Source organism: Stegostoma tigrinum, chromosome 10 (genome assembly GCF_030684315.1).
Source record: "Stegostoma tigrinum isolate sSteTig4 chromosome 10, sSteTig4.hap1, whole genome shotgun sequence".
NCBI lineage: Eukaryota > Metazoa > Chordata > Chondrichthyes > Orectolobiformes > Stegostomatidae > Stegostoma > Stegostoma tigrinum.
The window spans coordinates 966,593-993,565 of NC_081363.1; the positions used below are offsets into that span (position 1 = coordinate 966,593).

Genomic DNA, 26,973 nt, shown 5'->3' on the forward strand with positions numbered 1-26,973 from the left:
CTGACCTGCTGATTTCGCCAAACTGCCTGACATTGATGCACTGCCCTCCATGGAGAGTCTAACTCTCGTCACGGTAGAGGAAGTGTTTCAAGAATACTCCCAAGACTTCACTTAGGAATGCTGCTATTAAGCCATAGCTCTGGGAGAAAGTCGCGCTAAATTATTTCAATAAGCAGTCAAATATAAAAATAGTTGGTGTAGCTCTCATCAGAAGCAAACATGTTTCAGAGGCAGTGAGAATACAGTAGGAGGAGCAAATCCTGAGCCCATGACTCAAGCAAAACTCAGTCATCTAAGTATCGTGCTATGTTTACAGAACATTCTGGTTGTAGATCAGCCATTGCAATCAGCTCTGCATTAACCAAATTCTGTCAAGACTCTACACAATATAGTCATCTTCATCCTAAAGGATAAGCAAGTGTCCATCAAGGTCAGTGTAATTTTGTGCTCCTGTGTGCCATTTCAATAATGACAACAGCTTTTACATATTGGAAAAAGAATCCATTCATTCAATAGTCTTTGTGCTTTCTCTGACAGTAAATCATTTAATGTATTTAAAGACTTAACATACCAGTAAAACTAAAACAAAAACCACTTGAGCAACCCACACTCTCGACAGAAATTATAGGTAATTACAAATAGAAAAAAAACAGAAAACATAGAATAACACTGATGTTACTCAAAGAAGACAAAATACTGTGGATGCTGGAAATTTGAAACAAATGTGGAGAATGCTAGAGAAACTCAGCAGGTCTGGCAACATCTGTGGGGAGAGAAACAGAATTAATGTCTCAGACTGAAGAAGAATCACACTGGACTTGAAACGTTAATTCGGTTTCGGTTGTAAGAAACCTATCCTTAAAAACCCTCACAATGTTGGAAAGGGGGTATGAAGAAACCAGGTCAGTGATAGGTTACCTTCCCCATGGAGAGGAGAAGGCTAAAGGGGCAGTTGAAGGAGGTATTTAAGATGTTGTAGGAATCGATTGGGTAAATCTGTGGGCAGTCCAACAACTGTTAGAGTTGGTGAGGCTCAGTTTACTCAGAGGGTGTCAGTTGCTGTGACAAAATCCACATTTAAAATATTGTGGTCTGAAGCTGTGAACAGTGATGGCAAAGACTGCAACTTCAGGCCATTAGATCATAAGATAAAGGAGCAGAATTAGGATATTCGACACATCGAGTCTGCTCTGCCATTCAGTCATGCCTAATGTGTTTCTAAACCCCATTCTCCTGCTTCTCCATTCACTCTTGATCTCTTTACTCATCAATAACCTATCTCTGCCTTAAATACACTCAATTCCTTGGCCTTTCCAGCCCTCTGTGACAATGAGTTCCACAGATTTACCACCTTCTGGCTGAAGATATTCCTCCTCATCTCATTTCTAAAGGGTTGTCTGTTCACCCTGAGGCTGTGTCCTCGGGTCCTAGTCTCTCCTACTGGTGGTAATATCTTCTCCACGACCACTCTATCCAGTCCTGCCAGTATTCTGTTTCAATGAATATTCTCCTCATCCTCTTAATCTACATCAAATACAAACTCAGAGTCTTCAACCATTCCCCCTATTGATAAGCTCTTCCTCCCCAGGATCATCCTTGCTAACCTCTTCTCCAAGACCAGCACGTCCTTCCTTAGTTATGGGTATTAAACTGCTCACAATATCTCCAATGCTGTCTGACCAGAGCCTTAAACAGCCTCAGCAGCACATCCCTGCTCTTGTATTCTAGCTCTCTTGAAATGAATGCTGACATTACATTTGCCTTCCTCACTGCCAACTGAACCTGCACGTTAATCTTAAGAGAATCCTGAATCATGTCTCCCAAGTCCCCTTATGCTTCAGATTTCTCAATCCCTTTCCCATTCAGAAAATAGTTTGCTCCTCCAAACGCACCAAAGTACATGACCTCACACTTTCCCCACATTGTATTCCATCTGTTACTTCTCTGTCCACTCTCCCAGCCTGTCCATGTCTTTCTGCAGCCTCCCTACTTCCTCATCATTACCTGTCCCTCCACCTTGTCTCTGTGTCACATACTATCATTTCCATCACATGCCTGATGCAGGCTGATATTTCATTGAATTGCTGGTGACACAAACTGCCTTTCTTGGGCATCAAGTCCTAGAGTTCGTTTGAAGCTCAAAGCTATTGGCTCAGGAAGGGTTGCTCCCAGCTGCATTGTAAAACCTGTATGGTCCAACAAGTAGAGGCTTAAAAACAACTATTTAAAAATGGCTCACTAATAAGTGAATAAAAACCAACATGGGATTTAGGAAAGAGATAATAGGAACTACAGACGTTGGAGAATCTGAGATAACAAGGTGTGGAGCTGGATGAACACAACTGGCCAAGCAGCATCTCAGGAGCACAAAAGCTGACGTTTCGGGCCTAGATGAAGGGTCCAGGGCCAAAACATCAGCTTTCCTGCTCCTACGATGCTGCTTGGCCTGCTGTGTTTGTCCTGCTCCACACCTTGTTATCTATGGAATTTGGGAAAATCTTATTTATCCATGAAATGTTTAGATCATAGAGCTTGGGATCACATTGAGCATTAGAGGAGAATTGCACGCATGCACAGGAGTATAGACAATAGGTGCTGGAGTAGGCCATTTGGCCCTTCGAGCCAGCACAACCATTCATTATGATCATGGCTGATCATCCACAATCAGTATCCTGTTCCTGCCTTATCCCCATAACCCTTGATTCCACTATCTTTAAGAGCTCTATCCATCTCTTTCTTGAAAGTATCCAGAGAGTTGGCCTCCACTACCCTCTGGGGCAGAACATTCCATATATCCACCACTCTCTGGGTGAAGAAGTTTTTCCTCAACTCTGTTCTAAATGGCCTACACCTTATTTTTAAACTGTGTCCTCTGGTTCTGGACTCACCCATCAGTGGAAACATGCTCCCTGCCTCCAGAGTGTCCAATCCCTTAATAATCTTATACGCCTCAATCAGATACCCTCTCATCCTTCTGAACTCTAAGTGTATACAAGCCCAGTCGCTCCAATCTAACAACATATAAGAGTCCTGCCATTCCAGGAATTGACCTCGTGAACCTACGCTGCACTCCCTCAATAGCAAGAATGTCCTACCTCAAGTATGGAGACCAAAACTGTACACAATACTCCAGGTGTGGTCTCACCATGGCCCTGTACAGCTGCAGAAGGACCTCTTTGCTCCTATACTCAATTCCTCTTGTGATGAAGGCCAGCATGCTATTAGCTTTCTTCACTGCCTGCTGGACCTGCATTCTTGCTTTCACTGACTGATGTACAAGAACACCTAGATCTCGTTGTGCTTCCCCTTTACCTAACTTGACTCCATTGAGATAGTAATCGGCCTTCCTGTTCTTGCCACCAAAGTGTATAACCGCACATTTATCCACATTAAACTGCATCTGCCACGCATCCGTCCACTCACCTAGCCTGTCCAAGTCACGCTGTATTCTAATAACATCCTCCTCACATTTCACACTGCCACCCAACTTTGTGTCATCAGTAAATTTGCTAATATTACTTGTAATGCCTTCATCTATATCATTAATGTATATCGTAAACAGCTGAGGTCCCAGCACCGAACCTTGTGGTACCCCACTGGTCACTGCCTGCCATTCCGAAAGGGACCCGTTTATCACTACTCTTTGCTTCTTGTCAGCCAGCCAATTTTCAATCCAACTCAGTATTTTGCCCCCAATACCATGTGCCCTAATTTTGTTCACCAATCTCCTATGTGGGACTTTATCAAAGGCTTTCTGAAAGTCCAGGTACACTACATCCACTGGTTCTCCCTTATCCACCTTCATAGATACATGCTCAAAAAATTCCAGAAGATTAGTCAAGCACAATTTCCCCTTGGTAAATCCATGCTGACTCTGACCTATTCTGTTACTGCTATCCAAATGAGTCGTAATTTCATCTTTTATAATTGACTCCAGCATCTTTCCCACCACTGACGTCAGGCTAACCGGCCTGTAATTTCCTGTTTTCTCTCTCCCTTCTTTCTTGAAAAGTCGGACAACATTTGCCACCCTCCAATCCGCAGGAACTGATCCTGAATCTATAGAACCTTGGAAAATAATTACCAACGCGTCCACAATTTCTAGAGCCACCTCCTTAAGTACCCTGGGATGCAGACCATCAGGTCCCGGGGACTTATCAGCCTTCAGACCTAACAGGCTATCCACACCATTTCCTGCCTAATATAAATACCCTTCAGTTCGTCCATTATCCTCGGTCCTTCAGCCACTATTGCATCTGGGAGATTGCTTGTGTCTTCCCTAGGAAGTATAGGACTTAGCAATAGAATATTAGGTCATTTAAACTTTGAACCTGCTTCATAGTTCACCACATTGTTTCTGGTCTGATTGTAATTTCAACCCCAGGTTTCCATCTGCCTTCGTGATCTTTAATGAAGGTTATTTTTATGGGGTTTGATGAATCAGGATGGGAAGGTACTCATGTGTAGTACAAAGACCACCAGGGATCTGGTTCTGTGAAGCAGATTTGGAGAGTTTGAGGAGCCTATGGACCATGTACAGATTTTCTCGCCTCTGATGCAATGCTACGCTGCGAGGAGAGATTGAGTAGATTCAGTCAGAGGATTACAAATGTGTTTCTCAGTCAGCTCTGACTCTCAGCCAATAAGCAGATTCCCGACAATGTCATTGGATTATTTTGGGCACGAATAAAATTAAGGAACATGTGGCAAGGACTGAGGAGTAAAAATGACACAGAATGTCATGGATAATTTTATACATAGATGGAGCAGGTTCATTCAGCCACATAAACCTCGCCCTCTCATCAAAGCCTCAACATAATGAACATATGAATTAAAAGCAGGAATAGGCCATTCAGCCCCTTGAGCCAGCTCTACCATTCAATAGGATCATGATGTGGAGATGCCGGTATTGGACTGGGGTGGACAAGGTCAGAAATCACATGACACCAGGTTATAGTCCAACAGGTTTATTAGAAATCACAAGCTTTCGGAGCCTCAGTCCTTCTTCGGGAGAGAGGCTTTATCAGACACAGAATTTGGAACACAGACCAGTACTGCATGGTACGTGCCCTTCAGCCCATGATGTCGTGCCAAACCTTTACCCTAAACCTAAGGTCTATCTAACCTCCACCCCTACCTTATACTATCATCAGAATTTGTAAGTAAAAGATGAAAAGTCACATCATTGATGAGGATACTTTAAACAAACCGAAGATGCTGTTAAATCTTTAATCAGTTAGTAGGTTTTAATTAATTAATATGTATATTTAAATCCCCAAATTCCTTTCAAGTCACGGTCCTGAGAGAAGTAAAGGTTTTATCAGTGCAAAAAAAGGTGCATTTTAGGTCAGACATATTATGTTAGGTGTGAGACCGTTTAGAAACTGTGTTTTAAGTTTCGAGTCAGACTGGTTTTATTTCTAAAGTAGGAATTTATAAAACACCGTATTGACTGACTCTATGAATTGTGTGTTTTTGAATAATAAAATGCATCTCTGATTCCTCCTCAGTCCCTCGTACCCTTGATAATCTTTCACTTCTTTATGTATTAAAAATCCATCTAGTACTGCCATAAGATATTCACGAGGAAGAGGGTTCCAAAGATTTACAATCCTCAGTGAGAAAAAAATGATCCTCCTCAGTTCTAAGTGGCTAACCCCATGACATCCTACACGGCTGTGGCAAAATTCAATCTTCCCGTTCTGTCCGCTGGTCCTTCCTGCAGCCTTAGACATGGTGACCATACCACCCTCCTCCAAATCTACTGCTCTCAGCTGCATTCTTTCTAACCTGGCAACCACTTTGAATAGCTTCTCCTCCTGCTCCTCTACCATTAATTTTGGTATCCCCAAGGATTGATCCTTGGTCCTCTCTTATTTCCCATCTCCATGTCGCCCCCTCAGTTACCACATCCAAAGGCACATTTGCTGACATTCACATGGAGCCTAACAACACCCAGATCACCACAACACCTCTTTCAACTCCTCTACTGTTGCTAAATTATCAGACTGCTCATCCTAACATCAAGTACTGGATAAACAAATTAAATACAGTGAAAAACAACCTGTAGATTCCAATCCCTGCTTAGACTTCCATTCCCTAGCAACTCACTGCACTCCTCTCCCTACCAACATTAACCCAGCCTGTTGCCTGGACGTTACACTTCGTTTGATCCAGGGAAAAATTTGTGAATTCACACTTGTGCTTCATGACACAGTTTGTAAGTTTGAGGTATGGTCTTCCACATTAGAAATTAAATGATAAATGTGAATTCAGTCAGCAAGAAAAGCTGACAAATATTCAAAGGTTCCCAAGACAAACAAACGCAAGATGGTTACAATTCAAAATGTAATTTACTACTTACTGGATAAGGTCAGAGTGACAGCCCTACAATGGCAGCTGGGTTACTGAGCCAAACATGACATCTGCAGTTATATCAGCAAAGGATATGTGACTCATGTAGCTTCTCAAAATTAAAATTTTGCAATTTAAAGGAGTTAATTTGCATTGTGACCAGGAAACAGGATGTGTGTCATATTGCCGTGGAGAAGAGGGAGCTTTATGGTTGCTCTGATTTGATCCTATCTCTGTGAATTCATTTTGTGCACAGGCAGCAGACAAGTCTGGCTGATATTTATTTGGAAAGCGGTTATTAAGGGATTGTGACATTTTCGGGTAATATTTAGTTGACGACTCATATAGAGTATATGGAAATGTGATGGAGTCTGGTTCAACTGAGGCATTGAAATGGCTATTTGGGCGTGCAGGGATACGGAGAAAAGGCAGGCCCTTGTTACAAGGTAACGGTGCTCATCAGTGTAAATACTAAGGGCCAGGTCTGGTGTCGTTCAGTGTTGTAACAATTATTTCACTTTCTGATTTTATTTTGTTCCTTAATATTTGTTCTGTGAGCTATGTAGAGCTTTAGTAAAGTGGCCCCCATCATCATTAACTCTCGGACTAGTCCATAAATGACCAGAGTTGACTGAATATGTGAGGGAAGAGAAATGAAAGCGCAGCACCAGGAGGTGAGGCAGCAAACCAGAAAATGATTGCAAAAATCTAACCTAACAGGTTAAGCATTTTCTCTTTAGGAACACTGAGACAGCCTATAGTTAGACATAACTCCCTCCCAACTGTTTAACCATTCCCCAAACATTTGCTTCACAAATTACTAACCATTCGCTAAACAACTGTTTAATGAGGTAGTACACTAGCTCACCTTGCCATTGTGTTTAAGTGCAGATGTTTTGTCACCATGCTCGGTAATATCGTCCGTGCACCTCCGGTGAAGCATCGGTGTTCTGTCTCGCTTGTTATTTATAGGTGTCAGTTTGTTGGGGTGGTTGGCACCATTTCTGGTTCTGTTTCTCACTGATTCACGTAAAGTGTTGAATTCAATGTGTTTGCTGATGGAGAATAGTGAGCCTCCAGGAATTCCCTGGCATGTCTCTGCTTGGCTTGTGCTATTATTGATGTGTTTTCCCATTCAAATACATGTCCCTTGTTATCCGTGTGTAGTGAGACATGTGAGAATTGGTCATGTCCCTTGGTGGCTAGTTGGTGTTCATGTATCCTGGTTGTCGGTTTTCTTCTGATTTGGCCTATGCAGTGTTTCTCACAGGCCTTAATTATAACAGTTCTGCCTGGCTTTGGGTTTGGGATCCTTTATGTTTGTTAATAGTGAAGAAAACTGACAGTACAGATACACAAACTCCAACCAGCCACCAAGAGACACTACCGTTTCTCACTTGTCTCACTGTACACAGACAACGAGGAACAAGAATTCAACTGGGTCAACACATCCATAATTGCACAAGCTAAACAGAGACATGCCAGGGAATTCCTGGAGGCCAGGTATTCCAACTGGAACCCCATCAACAAACACACTGTATTAGACCCTGTGTACAAACTACTGAGAAACAAAACCAAAATTGGTACCAACCACCCCAACAAACTGAGGCAAAGAAATAACAAGTGGGACAGAACACTAATGCTTCACCGGAGGCACACTGACCATGAGTCTGCAACCTCATCCACGACCTAAGCTACAAATCATCTCAGAAACTTTACACTGTCCAATTACCAACCCCCTCCCCCCCACCAATATCTGGTTCCAATATCCCTAACGACCGTATGATCACCTTTCTAACTGGTTATTTATCCACTCCGTTAAATGAAAGATGCAAATTGGCAGTGTCATGCACTCAGCTCCATGATGCTAACACAGGAACATGAACAGGCTGCTGAAGTTGATCAGCCACTGCTGTAAATGATGTAATGAGAGGAACAGCCATCTATACACTGTCCTGTCTGCTCTGATTCAGTGAGTGGCACTCTCACCTTTTAGTCAAAAGTTTGTGAATTTAAGGGGTACTCTAAACTTGAGCAAGCCAGACTCAGGCTAGTATCCTATTTCAGTACTGAGGGAGTACAGCACTAGGCGCCTAGTGCGCTAAGTTCCTTGTTCTGAAGAGACATTAAACTGAGCCATTTCAGGCTGGTGCAAAAGATGCCACAACATTATCTGATTGGAACAGGCAGTGGAACTATCTCAGTACCTTGGCCAATCTTCACCGACAAATTGTCTGGACATGATCACAGCACTGACCGAGAGGAATTATTACATTAGTGACCACATACAAAAACCCCACCTCAGCTGTCAATTATCCTAAGGATATCAAAGGGGCTATTTCAATTCAATACATTTTTTATTTCTCCTTTTGTGCTGAGAGATGACAATAGATTGGGACAAGCTGCTGAAAAGCATGCTAACCCCATATGTTCTAGGTTGCTAACATTACCAGTGGGAAACCAAAGTAATGATGCTCAGAAAGTTCAGTTGATGAGGGGAGTAATGAACTGCCCAACACATTATGGCAGGTAGCCAAGTGTCAGTGAACAGGTTTCTGAATTTACAGACAGTTTATTAGTTTCTTTTCCAGACACAAGCCAAAAAAAAACAAATGGATTCCGGACTATAACTCCAACCTTCAGAACAGTTTCAAATACTTACACGTTATTTGCAGTTAAAGTGGAGAGGCTGTTTGGAACACATTTCTTCCCAAGTGCAGCAAAGAGACAGAACAGGGTTGGAAACAAAATGCACACAATTCAGATCAGCAGTGTATATCCTCAGGTTGCAAATTACTTCATTCAAAAGTTGAACATTCTAGATTTCACAATATTTGTACAACCAGTAGAAAGCAAACCATGTGTAGCCCCTTCAGCACAAAGCAGTTTTGACACATATAGTTACAGTGATTTGCTACAAGGGTCTCAATAACTACGGCTTTTTTTATAAGTACATTCGAAGGCTTTACACTGAAACGGGTGGCACAATGACTTAACCCTAAACAATTCTCACTTGTCCAGAGTAGCAGGGCTAACATTTCAGTATCCCCAGAAATCAGCATGGGGACTGCAGAGCGCAATTAGCCCTTACCCAATCATGGTACTGCACTCAACATGCAAACATCATGCTGCCTGCAAATTTATCTGACTGTAGCATGCAACCCAGTGCTGAAGAGGTGAAAGAAGAGTTAATGAGCAGGACAAACCTTGAAAAAGTGGCTCAACGAGCTAGAGAGTATGTCCCAAGGTTCTCTGAGGTGATACTTGAAGTCTTGGTGCAGGAGATACTCAAGAAGAGAGAGCTTGTCTTCCTTCAGGGAATCAGAAGGCTTTGCAGGTAGATGTTAAGAAAGTGATGGGAACAGGAAGAGTTTGAGAGTGACAGGGACACTTTTCATACCATAATGGGATGAGTCATGCGTATCTCATGACAAGGAACACATTAGGAATTGCTATGTGACAGATTTAAACTTTAGTTCAGCCAGATTTTTCCAATCTTCACTGGTTTCCAATTTTGAACAGCAAATAAAATAGTTTAAAAGCACACAAAAAGTTATAATAAGCTAGTTACATCGGTCAACTGCTAACAATTTCAAAATTCCAGACAGCCAGATATAAAAAGGTAACAATTCAAACAAAAATTCGTAAAATGAATCTGTCTCCACAAGAAAAAAAAAGACAGATAGTACAGGTTGAGGTAGTGTCACCTTAGATCATCTATAATGCTGTACTTAGAGAGCAGACAATCGAACAGTATTCAACATCCAAGGGAAGGAAGAATTGTTACAAATTAAAGTCTCATTGGATGCTGTGTATTTTCTTCCATGTATTGGGTTCTTTGTACAAACTGAGCAAGAGACAGGAAGTGAACTGTCGATGAAAGGTACAAATACCCTCATCCTCAGGAAGTATTTCACCATTACACAACAACAACTCTGGGTAAAAATACTCACCACACAAACAATCTGAAGCAAAACTCAATGAAAACATTTGACAATACAGTGACAACCCTCCCAGAATTAAACTCCAATGTAAGTCATTCCTTCATGATATTGATCTCCTGCTTCTTATACCTGCGCTAACTGACACAGGGGATTTGGACTTTTCCACATAAGAGTAAATGAATCATCGTGGGTTTATTATACTGTACATATTTTGTAGTATCGGTTAAGTAGTCACATGGGATTTTCTTTGCCCTCTGCTAAGCTATGGTACCCAGAACATTGAGAAATGGTTTTGACAAAGAGAAGCCAATGGCCAAATTTTGAGAACAGATTGAAATTAGCTCTTACTTGTATGTTCGGGTTTTGTCCAACCAGATTCCGCAGATAATGGAACCAACCATTCCAGCAACCACAATAGTGAGCCCAATCCTCCCAGCGTTCAGTTCTTCACCCTGAGAGAAAGCAGAAAATAATCAGCACATTCCCCAATATTGACAGTGGCACCATTCTTCTCTGGTCTGCACTCGTACTCGCACTGTATGTCATCAACACTGAATCTAAAATCAGCTTTCTATAAATAGGGTTCACTTAAAAATAAAACCATTGGATTTCTGGATTATTTATGTTGTCAGTAATCGTTGTTGCTGATAGTTGATTTCTCCAGATTCTAATCTAGTAGGTAAGATCTCTTCAAGGTAAAAGTGGATTAGCATCTTGAAGATGGAACAATTAGGACAGTTGCCTGGAGATTTGCTAAGGGCAGGATTTTTTGACTGCGATGTTATCTGCCCTATTCCTTTGTTCATTATTCATTCACAGGATGAGGGCATCGCTGGCCAAGCAGCATTTATTGCCCATCCCCAATTGCCCAGAGGGCAGTTCACAGTCAACCACGTTGCTGTATGGGTCTGGAGTCACATGTAGGTCAGAACAGGTAAGGATGGCAGTTTCCTTCCCTAAAAGACAACAGTGAACCAGACGGGTTTTTATGACAAACAACAATGGATTCATGGTTATCATTAGGTTCTAGGTATTTTATTGAATTCAAATTCCACCATCTGCCACAGCAGGATTTGAACCCAGGTCCCTGGAAGTTATCTGGGCCTCTGGATTAATAGTCCAGTGATAATACCACTAGGTCATCACCTCCCCATTACCAAAAGAGCGCTGAACTTATTCTTGCTCATTCCTGCAGCTGTTTACTACCATGAGGCATTGTTGGCTCAAGGTGAGACCTCCACACCCCCACTTTGAAGGCAGTCCTGGAATTTTTTTTTGTTGGGAGGGGAGCTTCTGATGGACAAGAGGAACACTTGTACAGCATGAGCCTATGCAGCCAAGACTGACAGAACTCTCCTGGCTTCAGCTAAAATGGCGATGGGACAGAATGAGGGAACTGGCCATTAATTGGTCACTTAAGGGCCTCAACTGGCCCAGGGCAGATGTGTTGCCAATGTCTCCCTCACACTTCATTTAGGAGATAGGCCCAGGGCAAGCACACAGAGTGCAGGCAGAATACATTGTATCTTAAGAGCACCATTGTAAAATCCGTGGGGACAGAATCGTAAAATGTTGTCTAATATTTCATACTTTCACAGTTAAAACAGTTACATTGGGAATGAATTGATTCACATTTCTTGTGTTTATTGTTAAGGCTTGCTAAGAGGGCAGATTCAAATTACTTCCAAAGTACAAATAAAACTACAAAGTTTGCAACCAGTTACAAATGCCTCAAGCTCAAACTGCACACGTAAGGACCCGATTGAGTCAATAAATAGGGAAATACAAAACAGGCCAGCAATGTATTTACAACCTTTCCTAGTGCAGTACACAAGCCCTTATTTCAAAACCAGATCACTGCTCCTAAATCACCAATGAGATGGCTTCATGTCCTTAACTGGCAACTGGACAAGCAAGTGGACAGGTTTATGGTGTAGGTTTACATCTATGAGACTGAAGTTGGCCAACCAGGCAAAGTGAAATTCAATGTGACAATGTTGTGGTGAAACAGAATGCAACATACTGACATAGTACAAGCTATCAATTTCAGCTGTCTATTCATGGAGAGGCTGCAGCAGAATCCAATCCCTGCTCACAAAAAAGGAAGAAAACTTCGTGAAGTGTTATCCCAGACTCGAGTCTTGAACATCCCAACTGCCAATTTTCAGACTGAGGATAAGGAGCAGGTGTCCATTCCACCTCTCAACGGGGATAGCATGAGAGCAGAGCCCAGCACAAGAGAAAATATGCTAAAAAAGGTTTTATCCTAAAAATAAGTAGAGAGGTACAGATCGGTGTTTGCTGTGGGTATGCTTTCTGTACGTGGAATCTTACTGAACAGAAGGGGGCCCTTTGCCCCATCTTGTTTGCTGTGTCCTGTTCCAATGCACTGAGCTGGAAACTGGATCTTTATGCAGATAAACAACGCTATTCAGTTCGAGGTCCCTTCGTCTGATCAAATTGAACAGTTTCACTTGCCCTTGAAGGACTGAACAATACCTCCTACATTTGGCACATCGTATAGATACTTTACTCTCCTTTCCTTTCAAACATTGTGATCACTTACTGCTAAGTCACGATGCCTATGTTTGTTACTGAAAACAGTCAGGACAGAAATAAACACATGAATTTTCTTCATTCTTTAAATAAAAGCATTGGGATACAGCACAGAAATAAACACATGTAATTACTAAGGAAAGCACTGAAGGCAGTTTTAAAACTAACAACATTATGATGGGCTCCTTGAATTTCTCACTGAGTTAAAGAACCCAGTAATGGGCAAATAAATAAGCATCTCTCAGAAAGGAGACAATGACTGATGATAGGGGAGAAGGACGGAATTTTTTTTAGAGAAGTCCAGTCTATATGAAAGACACTAGCCTGTTGTGAAATGTTAGTGCTTTCCCTGATTATCTCCTGTTAGAAACAGGCATCAGCATCAATAGCCAACCAAATGATATAATTAAGTCTGGCATCTTTTTCACTGGTCCTTGTATGGACTAGTGCCACACCCACCCCCCAACACCCCCACCCCCAACAGACACTCAAATCCAAAGGTGACCGTTTCTGGTGATATTTAGGAGTAAAGGTGTGTGGTTATGTTAATAGACGCTAATCCAGAGATCTGGAATAATCATCTAGGAAATTGAGTTCAAAGTCCACTGTGGTCATTATAGAACTTGAATTCTCATTATGAAAATCTGGAATTAGTAACTTCTAAGACGCTAGTGTATTGTCAAAAAATTCCAATGGGTTTTCCAGTCTGTTTAAGGAAGGAATCCTGCTGCCCTTACTCAGTCACTATTTGGATGTTCTCTGAACTGACCTGAAATGACAGCTTTTGTATGAAACCTACTGATAATAGTTCAAGAAGACAACATACGTCCGGCTTCAGGGCAACCAACGACAGGCAAATAAATCAGAGAAGGCCATGTCCTAAGAAAGAAAGACACTCAGCAGCAATCAGTCTGATTTGGACAGATCTCTCTGAGACATTCGAGATAACAAGGTGTGGAGCTGGATGAAGACAGCAGGCCAAGCAGCATCTCAGGAGCACAAAAGCTGACTTTTCGGGCCTAGACCCTTCTTCAGAAATGCATTTCTGAAGAAGGGTCTAGGCCGAAAACATCAGCTTTCCGGCTCCTGAGATGCTGCTTGGCCTGCTGTGTTCATCCAGCTCCACACCTTGTTATCTTGGATTCTCCAGCATCTGCAGTTCCCATTATCTCTCTGAGACATTTTTGTGTCGGTTACAATATACCTTCCACTTGATTAGGTGTGAAAGTACTGTTGGCCCAGCAGTGTTTCACGCTGCCTCTTCGTGTTGCTTCTTTATAGAACATAGAACAGTACAGGCCCTTCAGCCCACAAGGTTGTGCCGATCTATATTATCTACTAAGATCAATCTACCCTTCACACCCTACATTTTACTATCCTCCATGTGCCTATCCAAGAGTCACTTAAGAGTCTCTAAAGTATCTGATGCCACTCCCACTGCCGCAGTGCATTCTGCATGCCCACCACTCTCTGTGTGATGAGTCTACCTCTGACATCACCCCTACACCTTCCTCCAGTCACCTTAAAATTATGCCCCCCTTGTAATAGTCATTTCCGCCCTGGGAAAAACTCTCTGACTATCCACTCTATCTACGCCTCTCAGCAGCTTGTAAAATGTATGTTCCAGATCAAAATAACACTTTGCCATGAAGAGGGGGCCTGTGACAAATGCATCACACAACGTTCCACCTTTTAGTGGGACATCCACTGGGAACATATTCGACACTGGCAGACTTGTTTGTTCTTGCAACGGGATGTGGCAAAGCCCATTATTTGTTCTCCATCTTTAAACGAGCCACCCATTTTAATCCCAGTCACCATTATCCTCGCAGGTTACAGAGCTGCAGCTACAGATCCAACTTCCTTTTAAGTGAATTGAGGGTTCCTGCCTCAACCACCAAAGTGGGCAGGGAATTCCAAACATTCTCCACATTGTGGATGGAATGTTTTTCCTCATGTCCTCTCTAATCCTTCTACCAATCACCCAAATCCTATATGCCCCCAGTAAATGATCTCTCCATGAAGGGAAACAGTCCATCTCTGTGCACTCTGTTCAAGCTCCTCAGTATTTTGTACACCTTGATTAAGTCACTTCTTACCTTCCCCTGTTTCAAAGGAAAATAACCCTAACCTATCCAATCTTTCCTCATAGCTGCCATTTTCAAAACCTGACAACAACCCTGTAAATCTCCTCTGCATTCTCTCCAAGGCAACTATCTCCTTCCTGTGATGTGGCAACTAGAATGGTATGCAAAACTCCAACCGGTATTGCATATAGTTCCAGCATTCAACATCCTTGCTCTTATATTCATTGCCTCTCCCAATGAAGGAATGCAACCCATTGAGCACCTTTACCAACCTGCAACTGGGTGGCCCTCTCTCTAGGTCATTTCAGAGAGCAGTTAAGAGTCCATCATACTGCTATTTGACTGGAGTCACATGTAGGCCTGACCAGGTAAGGCAATAGATTTCCTCCCCTCAGGGTCATTGGTGATCCAGGTGGGAATTTACAACAATCAGGGACTAGATCTCCATTAGACTGGCTTTTAATTTCTGAGTTTATTGGATTAAGATGTCTCAAAGATGGTATTTGAAGCCATGCCTCTGAGTATTAGCTTGGGCTTCTGGATTTACCACACCATTAGCATTACCACTGCACTAGCACTTCCAGTTTGAGCCCTAATATCCAGCACTGGCTGTAAAGCCAATTACTCCCATGTTTCAGATAGAGTTATGGTTAGGGCTCTCTTATTACTAGGCTTGAGGGCACACCTAACCTCATGTGAAATAAAGCACTGAATAATTGTTGCTGCTGATTAGATTGTCTTAGAGACTGAATTGATAGATTTTACAGAGTGGACCATAAAATTGCTCTACATTGTTCTTATGAATAATGTTCAGTTTAAAACAAAAATCAATAAAGTACAAGGGACTATCTATCAGTCATTGAAACAAAGAGCTACTGCCAGCTCAAGTAAAACATGGTTGTGTGGAAAGGGAGGATTATAGGGTCATTTCACGTGGTAAGAAAGCTGTCCTCATATTTTCCCTAGTGTGACAAGAACGTGCTTCTGTGGTATATCCAAGTAAGGTAGGATGAAGAATTATCATTTATTCACATCAGAAAATATGTTAATAAAAATATACAGCTCCTTTAAAATGCAGTTAAAAGAACTCTGCCTTGTGTTAAACCCTATGTTGCTGTTAGCAGAACATTTAAACAAACTCTGCTTCATGTGGGCAATTGAGTTTGTGATTCATTCTGGACTGAGTAACTAGCCCCTTATAAATTTTACCATTTAAAATGAACGTGAATTTAATGAACCATTTCATCACTTCCTACCAGCACTCTTCCAGCTGCGTTGTGCGTCTGTAGAAACCAACACAGTAGTACTGTACTCCAGCTACCCGGCATCCGCTGCAAGAATCTGTTTGCTGAGTAAGATGACACTATCATTTTGTACAATATATGGATGTCCCAAATAGGCACTCAGGAGTTTGCAGTATAAATTGTAGTCACATCAATTCAATGAAAATATTGAAGTTACATTTCTTTTACAGGATTCTATGTGTACCAAATCTCTGGCTAAGACAGTGCGAAAGAACAGGCTGCGGCACCTACCAGGACTGCTTTGCAAGCAGCTGGCAAATGGTGCACGAAAGGCCAGGACTCGCCCTTGGATTTCCTTCCATCCGTTTAGGGAAGCACCTTGTATCCACTCTGTATCTCCTCTGGACTGAACAATCAAGGTGGAGAAATTAGTGGGAAAACATAGGTGCAAGCTACAATCCTTTCGTTTCACAGCACAGCACACAGATACATCAACATGTCTCAGAGTGCTGCACAATACATTCTGTTTTCTACATTGAACAACTAGGGCTGATGGAAAGCTCATTGAGAAAAGATGATTGATCACAGAAGCTAAAGACACAAGAGTTTGCCCTACAGACCCATTCGAACCATACGTTAAATAAATTATCTTTAACAGGCATTCTGCTTTTTCTAAAACCATGGAATACACAACAACAAAAGTGAAGAACAGAAATGTAATGAAACACATTTATATAAATATTAATTAAAATAGTTACACATTTCCACGTGCACAGAGCAACGTTGAAACATTATACATACCTTAAACTGACTTGCTATTGCAGATACACTTAAAGATGTTTGTAACATTTTCGAAAACCAAAAATATAATTTCTTATTACTTCCAATAATTAGAATATGTTGTTTACTGATAACAATACTGCATACAACATCACATATTGCACCTCAATGTGCCACACACCAGGACTGATTGATAAAGGAGATACTCCTGTTTAAAATCCTCTTCCCCCCGATGCCAGGAGTTCACACACACACACACGCGCGCACACACACACACAGACACACACACACAGACACACACAGACACACACACACACACACACACACACACACACACACACACAGTAGATTGTTTGATTGTGTTGCTGGCCTCTTGTGACACACCCTAAACTCTTGCTCAAAATGATACCTAGATATCTTTTGGTAGGCAATTCAAAAGGCCAGGCCAATATTTACTGTCCCTGAAGAGGCAGTTAACAACCGGCCACATTGTTGTGGGTGTGCGTCACACGTAAGAATGGCAGAATTTCAGTGAACCAGATGGAGTTTTCCAAAGATTGACAATAGTTTCATGGTTGTCATTATATTCTTAATCCCAGATTGTTATTTCACTATCTGCTTTGGCAGGATATCGAACCCAGGTCCCCAGAATATTACCTGGGTCACTGGGCTAATAATGCTGTAATACTACCACTGGGTCATCCCTCTTCCTGTGAGGTGACAGTCTGAGTAGCACCTGGCACCAGCCTGACATCGACTAGGACTTGCTGAAGTGTTTTTGCCTCAACAATTTTGATTATAAATTTCCTGTTGTAAATCAAGATTAATGGAAGTTATGAGATCAAAGCAACATTGTATGGGCTCACATTAACAGAGAAAACATCCACTTCCCATCACCTGAAACAAGGCTAATGCATTTGGTACGCTGTTTGTACAGATGCTAACATGGTCATGTCATGGTTCAGCTGTATTTGAACTAATCATGCACCAATTTGTGCAGGTCAAGTTACAGAAGACAGGAATGAGAACAGGCCACTCAGCCCACTGAGTCTGCTCCACCACTTTAGATCATGATTAGTCATCTCTACACTATCATTTTCTCACACTATTTTCATAGGGTCATTAGTTTTAGAAGCCTATCAATTTCTGTTTTGAACTTAATTAATGATTGACCTAGCACAGTCCTCTGGGACAGAAATTCCAAAGAATCACTGCTCTCTGAATCATTATCGAGAAGATGTCAGGAAGGACAAAAGGTTTTTTAAATTCATTTGTGGGATGTGGGCACGTCTGGCTGGCCAGCATTTATCACCTTTCCAAAGGATGTAAAGAAGTAAGGAGAATGACGATGCAACAGATTAATCAGATCAAAATAGGAATCAAGGCTGGAGTGTGGGTGTGGTGTTCTTCAAAAGAGTTTAAATAGACAGATCAGGATGAATTTTACAGACAACAAAAACAGAGACCTAACATAACCAGCATGAGATTGTCATTAATCTCACAGCAAAGAACAATTCCAACATGCTATGATGTGGTGGAAGAATGCAGAAAGTGCAAAACCATTTATTTGGGATCAGTCACTAGGAAATTTCCTCAGAGTGAGTTTCAGGCTCGGTCCGAGCTTTGGGAATCAAAGTACTGGTAGGATAAGGTGTGCTATGTTAAACACCCCATTCTGGTTCCATTGTATTCAATGGCAGAAGGTATTGACAAGGAGTTTAAGAGAATGACGTAAATCCTCATTTATCATGAAAGAATCGGAACAGGCCATCAGCTGATTGGCAGTGTAACACAGAATCTCATTTCACTCCACCACTATAGGCCGGTTATTGAAAGCAGAAGTGCAGCTCTAGGCTTTGGTCTTTCACTGCATAATGATTTTGTAGTTATTACTAAATGAAAATATATTTTCAACAGCTATGATGAGAGGTTAGTAGGAGTGCAATGCACCCCAAACAGGAAAGCTGATAGACCACTGAACTTCATTTGGAATCTGCCAGAACATACGCAAACCTCACCATGGTCCCTTTCTCAGTTGGCAGCAATTTCATAGACTTCATAGAATTCCTACAGTGTGGAAACAGGCCATTTGGCCCAACAAATCCACATCACCCCTCCGAAAAGCATCCCACCCAGACCCATCCCCCGACCCTTTGCCTGTAACCCTGCATTTCCCATGCCTAATGCACCCAACTTACACACCCCTGGACACTACGGCCATTTTCCCAGAGCCAAATCACCTAACCTGTACACCTTTGGGCTGTGGGAGGAAACCGGAGCACCCAGAGGAAATCCACGTAGATTTGGGGAGAATGTGCAAACTCCACACAGACAGTCACCTGAGGAGGGGATCGAACCTGGGTTGCTGGCGCTGTGAGGCTGCGGTGCTAACCACTGAGCCACCGTGCCGAGAAATATTGCTCACCACCAACATTGCACTTATTTATGTTTCTGGTTAGAAGCATTCAATTAACTCAGTGTCGTCATTGACCTGGTTACCCCCTGAAATGCCAGGTGGATCGATATAGAACATAGAACATTACAGCACAGTACAGGCCCTTCGGTCCTCGATGTTGTGCCGACCTGTCATACCGATCTGAAGCCCATCTAACCCACACTATTCCATGTACGTCCATACGCTTGTCCAGGAAGTACCATAGAGTTATAGAAAATTTGGTATTAGCTCAGAAGTAGCACTTTGTAGATTCAAAACGTGAGGTCATAATTTATGAAGACTTGAGGGTATCACAAGAGTGTGTATTGCCCTAGGGGTGAGAACCTTGCAGCTGGATGTGAAGATTCAAAACATGAAGAATGGAATTATCCTTCAAGCAATACTGTCAAAATAGATTAATAGAACATAGAACATAGAACAGTACAGCACAGAACAGGCCCTTCAGCCCACGATGTTGCCACGATCAAGCCATGCTCTTCCACATGGTCATAAATCCTATCCCTCAGAATCCTTTCTAACACCTTGCAGACCACAGACGTCAGACTTACTGGTCTGTAATTGCCGGGGATTTCCCTATTTCCTTTCTTGAAGAGAGGAATTACATTTGCCTCTCTCCAGTCCTCAGGTACGACTCCAGTGGACAGCGAGGATGCAAAGATCCTCGCAAGTGGCGAAGCAATTGCATTTCTCGCTTCCCAAAGCAGCCGAGGACAAATCTGGTCCAGGCCTGGTGACTTGTCAATCTTAATGTTTGACAAAATTTTCAGCACATCAGCTTCCTCTATCTCTATCCATTCCAGCATGCAGACCTGCTCTTCAAAGGTTTCATTCACTACAAAGTTCGTTTCTTTCGTAAAGACAGAAGCAAAAAACTCATTTAGGGCTTCCCCTACCTCCTCAGACTCCACACACAAGTTCCCTATGCTATCCCTGATCGGCCCTACTCTTTCTTTGACCATTCTCTTATTCCTCACATAAGTGTAAAATGCCTTTGTGTTCTCCCTAAACCGTTCTGCCAAGCCTTTCTCATGCCCCCTCCTGGCTCTCCTCAGACCATTTTTGACCTCCTTCCTCGCCGGCCTGTAATCCTCTAGAGCTGAGCTTGACCCTAGCTTCCTCCACCTTATGTAAGCTACCTTCTTCCTTTTGATGAGATTGTTTGATTATAATCTCATTGCTGTTTTGAGAGTTTGCTGTGCCTACATGAAGAACATAAGAACTAGGAGCAGGAGTAGGCCATCCGGCCCCTTGAGCCTGCCCCGCCATTTAATAAGATCATGGCTGATCTTTGAGACTCAGCTCCACTTACCCACCCACTCACCCATAACCCTTAATTCCTTTACTGTTCAAAAATTTATCTAGCCTTGCCTTAAAAACATTCAGTGAGGTAGCTTCAACCGCTTCACTGGGCAGGGAATTCCACAGATTGACAACCCTTTGGGTGAAGAAGTTCCTTCTGACCTCAGTCCTACATCTGCTTCCCTTTATTTTGAGGCAATGTCCTCTAGTCCTAGTTTCACCTGCTAGTGGAAACAACCTCCCTGCCTCCACTTTACCCATTCCCTTCAAAATCTTATATGTTTCTATAAGATCTCTCCTCATTCTTCTGAATTCCAATGAGTATAATCCCAGTCTACTCAGTCTCTCCTCATAATCCAACCCTCTCAACTCTGGAATCAACCGAGCGAATCTCCTCTGCACCCCCTCCAGTGCTAGTATATATCTTCTCAAGTAAGGAGACCAAAGCTGCACACAGTACTCCAGGTGTGGTCTCACCAGGACCCTGTACAGCTGTAGCATAGCCTCCCTGTTCTTAAACTCCATCTCTCTAGCAATGACAGACAAAATTCCATTTGCCTTTTTAATTACCTGCTGCACCTGCGATCTTACTTTTAGCAATTCATGCACAAGGATGCCCAAGTCCCTCTGCACAGCAGGGTGCTGCAATTTTTTACCATTTAAAACATAGTGCATTTTGCTGTTATTCATACCAAAATGGATGATCTCACACTTATCAACATTGTACTCCATCTGCCAGAGCTTTGCCCACTCACTTAGACTATCTATATTCCCCTGCAGACTTTCAGTGTCTTCTGCACACTTCGCTCTACCACTCACCTCAGTGTCATCTGCAAATTTTGACACACCATGCTTTGTCTCCAACTCCAATTCATCTATGTTAATTGTAAACAATTGTGGTCCCAACACTGATCCCTGAGGCACACCACTAGCCACTGACTGCCAACCAGAAAAACACCCATTTACCCCTACTCTTTGCTTTCTACTGGTCAACCAATCCTCTGTCCATGTCAATACATTACCTGTAATACCGTGCAGCTTTATCTTGTATGGCAGCCTTTGGTGTGGCACCTTATCAAATCCCTTCAGGAAATCCAAATACACCACATCCACAGGTTCTCCATTGTCCACCATCCAAATAATGTTCTCAAAGAATTCCACCAAATTAGTTAAACATGACCTACCCTTCATGAACTTATGCTGGGTGTTCCCAATGAGACAATTTGTATCCAGATGTCAAGCATTTTCCCCACTACCAAAGTTAAGCTAATTGACCTATAGTTACTCGTTTTTGTCTACTTCCTTTCTTAAACAGTGGTGTCACATTGGGTTGTCCCCTTGTTCAAGAAGGGAGTAGAGACAACTCTGGTAATTATAGACAAGTGAGCCTTACTTCAGTTGTGGGTAAAGAGTTGGAGAGGAATATAAGAGATTATAAGAGAGTTATAATTTTCCAGAAAGGAATAATTTGATTAGGGATAGTCAACACGGTTTTATGAAGGATAGATCGTGCCTCACAAACCTTATTGAGTTCTTTGAGAAGGTGGCCAAACAGGTGGATGAGGGTAAAGTGGTTGATGTGGTGTATATGGATTTCAGTAAAGCGTTTGATAAGGTTCCCCACAGTAGGCTTTTGCAGAAAATACGGAGGCATGGAATTGAGGGTGATTTAGCGGTTAGGATCAGAAATTGGCTAGCCGTAAGAAGACAGAGGGTGGTGGTTCATGGAAAATGTTCTTCCTGGAGTTCAGTTATGAGTGGTGTACCGCAAGGATCTGTTTTGGGGCCACTGCTGTTTATCATTTTTATAAATGGCCTGGATGAGGGTGTAGAAGGATGGGTCAGTAAATTTGCGGATGACACTAAAGTTGGTGGAGTTGTGGATAGTCCGGAAGAATGTTGCAGGTTACAGAGGAACATAGATAAGCTGCAGAGCTGGGCTGAGAGGTGGCAAATGGAGTTTAATGTGGAAAAGTGTGAGGTGATTCCCTTTGGAAGGAGTAACAAGAATGCAAAGTATTGGGCTAATGGGAAGATTCTTGGTTGTGTGGATGAGCAGAGAGATCTTGGTGTCCATGTGCATAGATCTCTAAAAGTTGTCACCCAGGTTGATAGGGTTGTTAAGAAGGCGTATGGTGTGTTAGGTTTCATTGGTAGAGGGATTGAGTTTCAGAGCCATGAGGTCATGTTGCAGCTGTACAAAACTCTAGTGCAGCCACACTTGGAGTATTGCGTACAGTTCTGGCCGCTGCATTACAGGAAGGATGTGGAAGCTTTGGAAAGGGTGCAGAGGAAATTACCAGGATGTTGCCTGGTATGGAGGGAAGGTCTTATGAGGAAAGGCTGAGGGGTTTGAGGCTATTTTCATTAGAGAGAAGAAGGTTAAGAGGCGACTTAATAGAGACATACAAGATGATCAGAGGATTAGATAGGGTGGACAGTGAGAGCCTTATACCTCAGATGGTGATGGCGAGCAGGAGGGGACATAGCTTTAAATTGAGGGGTGATAGATATAGGACAGATGTCAAAGGTAGATTCTTTACTCGGAGAGTAGTAAGGGTGTAGAATGCCCTGCCTGCAACAGTAGTAGACTCGTCAAGTTTATGGACATTTAAATGGTCATTGGATAAACATATGGATGATAATGGAATAGGGCAGGTCAGACGGGCTTCAGATTAGTTTCATAGGTCGGCACAACATCGAGGGCGGAAGGGCCTGACTGCGCTGTAATTATCTTGCCCAGCATTGCCTCCTTAGTGATAATGATGATAGTTTCTACGTCCTCACCTGCTATAACTTCCTTGCCATTAGTTTTCGGCATGTTATTTGTGTCTTCCACTGTGAAGACCGACACAAAATAACTGTTTAATGTCTCGGCTATTTCCTCATTCCTAGTTATTAAATCGGCCTTCTCATCCTCTAAAGGACCAATGTTTACCATCGCCGCTTTTTTACGATTTACATATTTATAGAAACTTTTGCTGCCTGTTTTTCTATTCTGAGCTAGTTTACTCTCATAATCTATCTTATTTTTATTTTGTGGCTCTCTGTTGGCATTTTAAGATTTCCCAGTCTATTAGTTACCCATTAATCTTAGCTTTTTTGTATGTGTTTTTTTTCAATCTGATACTTTCCTTTATTTCCTTAGACATCCATGGCTGGGTCTCTCTTTTCTGACGGTTCTTCCTTATCCCTGGAATATACTTCTGCTGAGCACGGTGAAAACTTGTTTTGAAAGTCCTCCACTGGTCGTCCATTGACCCACCATAAAGTTTTTGTTCCCATTTCACATACCTAACTCCTCCCTCATCCCATCATAATCTCCTTTGTTTCAGCACAGTACAGGTGAGGTTATTCCCATGTTACAACACTGACTACTCTTTGAAACCTACTTCATTGCCTGTCAATTGTTTCCATGGTTATTGTCAGTGCGTATTATTTGAGATCCATGTTGATGAACCTTTCATCGGTTTACCGATGATTTGATGGGGACCAAAAGTCAGTAATAGGCCAGATTTGTTTGTACCATGTCATGTGGGAGGATACATCTGGACAATTTCAATATCACTGAACAGGTTGCCAGTCTCATGCTGAAACTTCACTGGAACAGCTGCGGCCTTTTCTGGTACGCCGGAACCAGCCCAGAACCCAAATAAAAGTTCAGGTGGCACTTGACAGAACTTCGGAAAAATTTTCAGTCTTGTCCGTGAATTTCGCCTGAACAAACACCAAAGCTTTAGGCATCACAGCTATCAGGTTTGGTTGTCCAAAGGATCAATACTCAAACAGATTTCTTGGAACCAGTCCAGTACAACAACTGAGGGAATAGAAACTTTCACTGACCAAACTCAAACACAACTCCACAAAAACCAGCAAGTTTCCAAAGACAGTCAGTTGTGATGTTAAAACTCTCCTGCAACTTTACAAAGTGATTCATAAAAGAAGAAACAAAACAATAGCTTAAGCATGGTTCTTGTTGTGTTAGCAATCAAACTGCTGTCAATTAATGATGGAAATGAAGCAAGTTTCCAGCACATGCTAATGTATGCATGGGATTGGAAGAAAGAGGAGATGTCATGCCTGAAAAATCTGTTAGAATTCTTTCAGGAGGTAACAGAGCAAGTTGGACAAAGGACAGCCAGTCGATGTGATCTATTTGGATTTCCAGGAGGCCTTTGACAAGGTGCCGCACAGGATGCTGTGAAATAAGATAAGAGCCCATGGTGTTAGGGACAATGTACTGGCGTGGATAGAGGATTGGCTGATTGGCAGGAGGCAGGGAATGGGGATAAAGGTGTCTTTTTCAGGATGGCAGCCAGTGACAAGTGGAGCTCTGCAGGGGCCATTGTTGTGACCACAACGATCCACAATCAGATCGAGCATCAAAATTATGCAGAGAAGTTATGAAAAGCTTAGGAATAAACCAATTCAAATCCAGTGTATCATTCAGAATCACAGGGAGCATTAGAAAGGTGGCATAAAACTTCAAAGAGCATGTCGAAGGCTTATAGTCAAGACTATGCAGATGATTGGAATAAAGGAAATCCATTTGGATGTTTTGCCATTAGGCATGCACCAAAGGAATCAACTAAATTCGAGCCATTTGAATTAGTTTTTGGACATGAGGTGGAAGGACCACTGAAATTAATTTAGGAGAAAGTAGTGAGACAGAGTTCAATAACCACATATTTGGACTATGTGCCAAATTTTAGGGAAAGATTAAATAGAGCAAGTGATTTAGCTAGACACATTTAAAAGTAACACAGCATGTGATGAAACAGGAAGCAGACAAGAAATCAAAACTTCACTTCCAGTGATAGATGAGTCTTTAAAAGCAAGGTTTGGTGGGCATTATCAGATCGAAAGGAGACTGAGTGAGGTAAATTATTTGATAAGGACTTCAGATAGAAAGAAATCTCACAGAGTGTGTCATGTGAATATGACCAAGAGGTATTTTAATAGGGAAGGAATGTAAAAGAGTATGTATTGCTGGTCACAACACCGAGTGAAGAACCAAGTTCAGAGAATGTAGAATTGGACATTCCTTAAATTAAGTTGGTCAATGAGGAAATTCTCAAAAGCTGGGATAAATTATTGAGTTACCTTGCAGAGGAAAACTGAAATGATCTGCAAGAGTTACGGCTATCACTTGGGGAGATATGTGGGAATAAGCTGGGAAACACTAATTTAGTTATGTGATATGGGAAATGCAGTTCCAATTAAGCAACATCCTTCTAGACTTAACCTTCTAATGTTGGTACGGGTTCAAAAGAGATTGAAAGCATGTTCTAAGACAATATAATCAAAGTCAGTTCCAGTGACTGGAGCTCACCTGTAGTAATGGGGCAAAAACCAGATGGTATCCAACAATTATGTGTAGATTATCGCAAAGTTAACACAGTTACAAAGTCTGATTCATGTCCGATTCCACATTTGGAAGACTGTATTGAGAAGGTGGGACAAACAACTTGTATTTCTAAATTGGACTGACTCAGAGGATACTGGTAAGTATCTTTATCCAGAAGACTGAAGACAATTTCAGCTTTCATAACACCAAATGGACTGCACCAATTTAAAGTCATCTCATTTGGTACGAAAAATGCGCCAGCCACATTTCAAAGACTAACCAATAAGTCATTTCTGGATTAACCAATTGTGTGGTGTATATCGACCGCCTGGTGATTTTTGGTCACACATCATTGGAACATTTACCACATTTATCAGAATTACTCGACTGACTTTCGGAGGCAGGCTTCGTGATAAACTTGGCTAACCGTGAATTTGCAAAAATCCAAGTCACATTCCTGGGCCATGTTATCAGACAAGGACAGATAGCCCGAAGGAAAGTTAAAACAAAGGTTATTGGGGAGTTGCCCATACCATCGCTAAGGACGGTAGGACGACCATTCCTGGGATTGACTGGGTTTTATCAGATATTCACACTGGATTTTAGCAGTGTGGTTGCTACATTGACTGATCTATTGAAGAAATGCAGAGAATTTCAGTGGACAGCAGACTGTCAGAAGGCATTTGACAGTCTGAAAGCTGTGTTAACCACTGCCCCAGTGTAAGCACCTAATTATACAAAGCCATTTAAGGTGGTTATCGATGCAAGGGATGTGGGTGTTGGTGCTGTCCTCTTACAAGAAGACAATGAGAAGATAGACAGACCTATTGGGTATGCCTCAGGAAACTGAATGATCATCAATGGAACTATTTCACAACTGAGAAAGAGACCTTGAGCTTGGTGTTGG

At 42.1% G+C, this 26,973-nt stretch overlaps 1 protein-coding gene across 3 annotated transcripts in view; it reads right to left on the reverse strand.

The window, feature by feature from the left end:
* Positions 1-26,973, reverse strand: part of LOC125455671 (heme transporter FLVCR2) — a 140,582-nt gene that overhangs the window by 51,732 nt on the left and 61,877 nt on the right. For all 3 annotated transcript variants that reach the window (XR_009446210.1, XM_048537965.2, XM_048537964.2), the window contains exon 5: positions 10,647-10,750. Coding sequence is in view for 2 of the 3 variants with exons in the window: in XM_048537965.2 (XP_048393922.1) it covers positions 10,647-10,750 (104 nt within the window). In the remaining variant the exon portion in view is untranslated. The remainder of the gene's footprint in view (positions 1-10,646; positions 10,751-26,973) is intronic.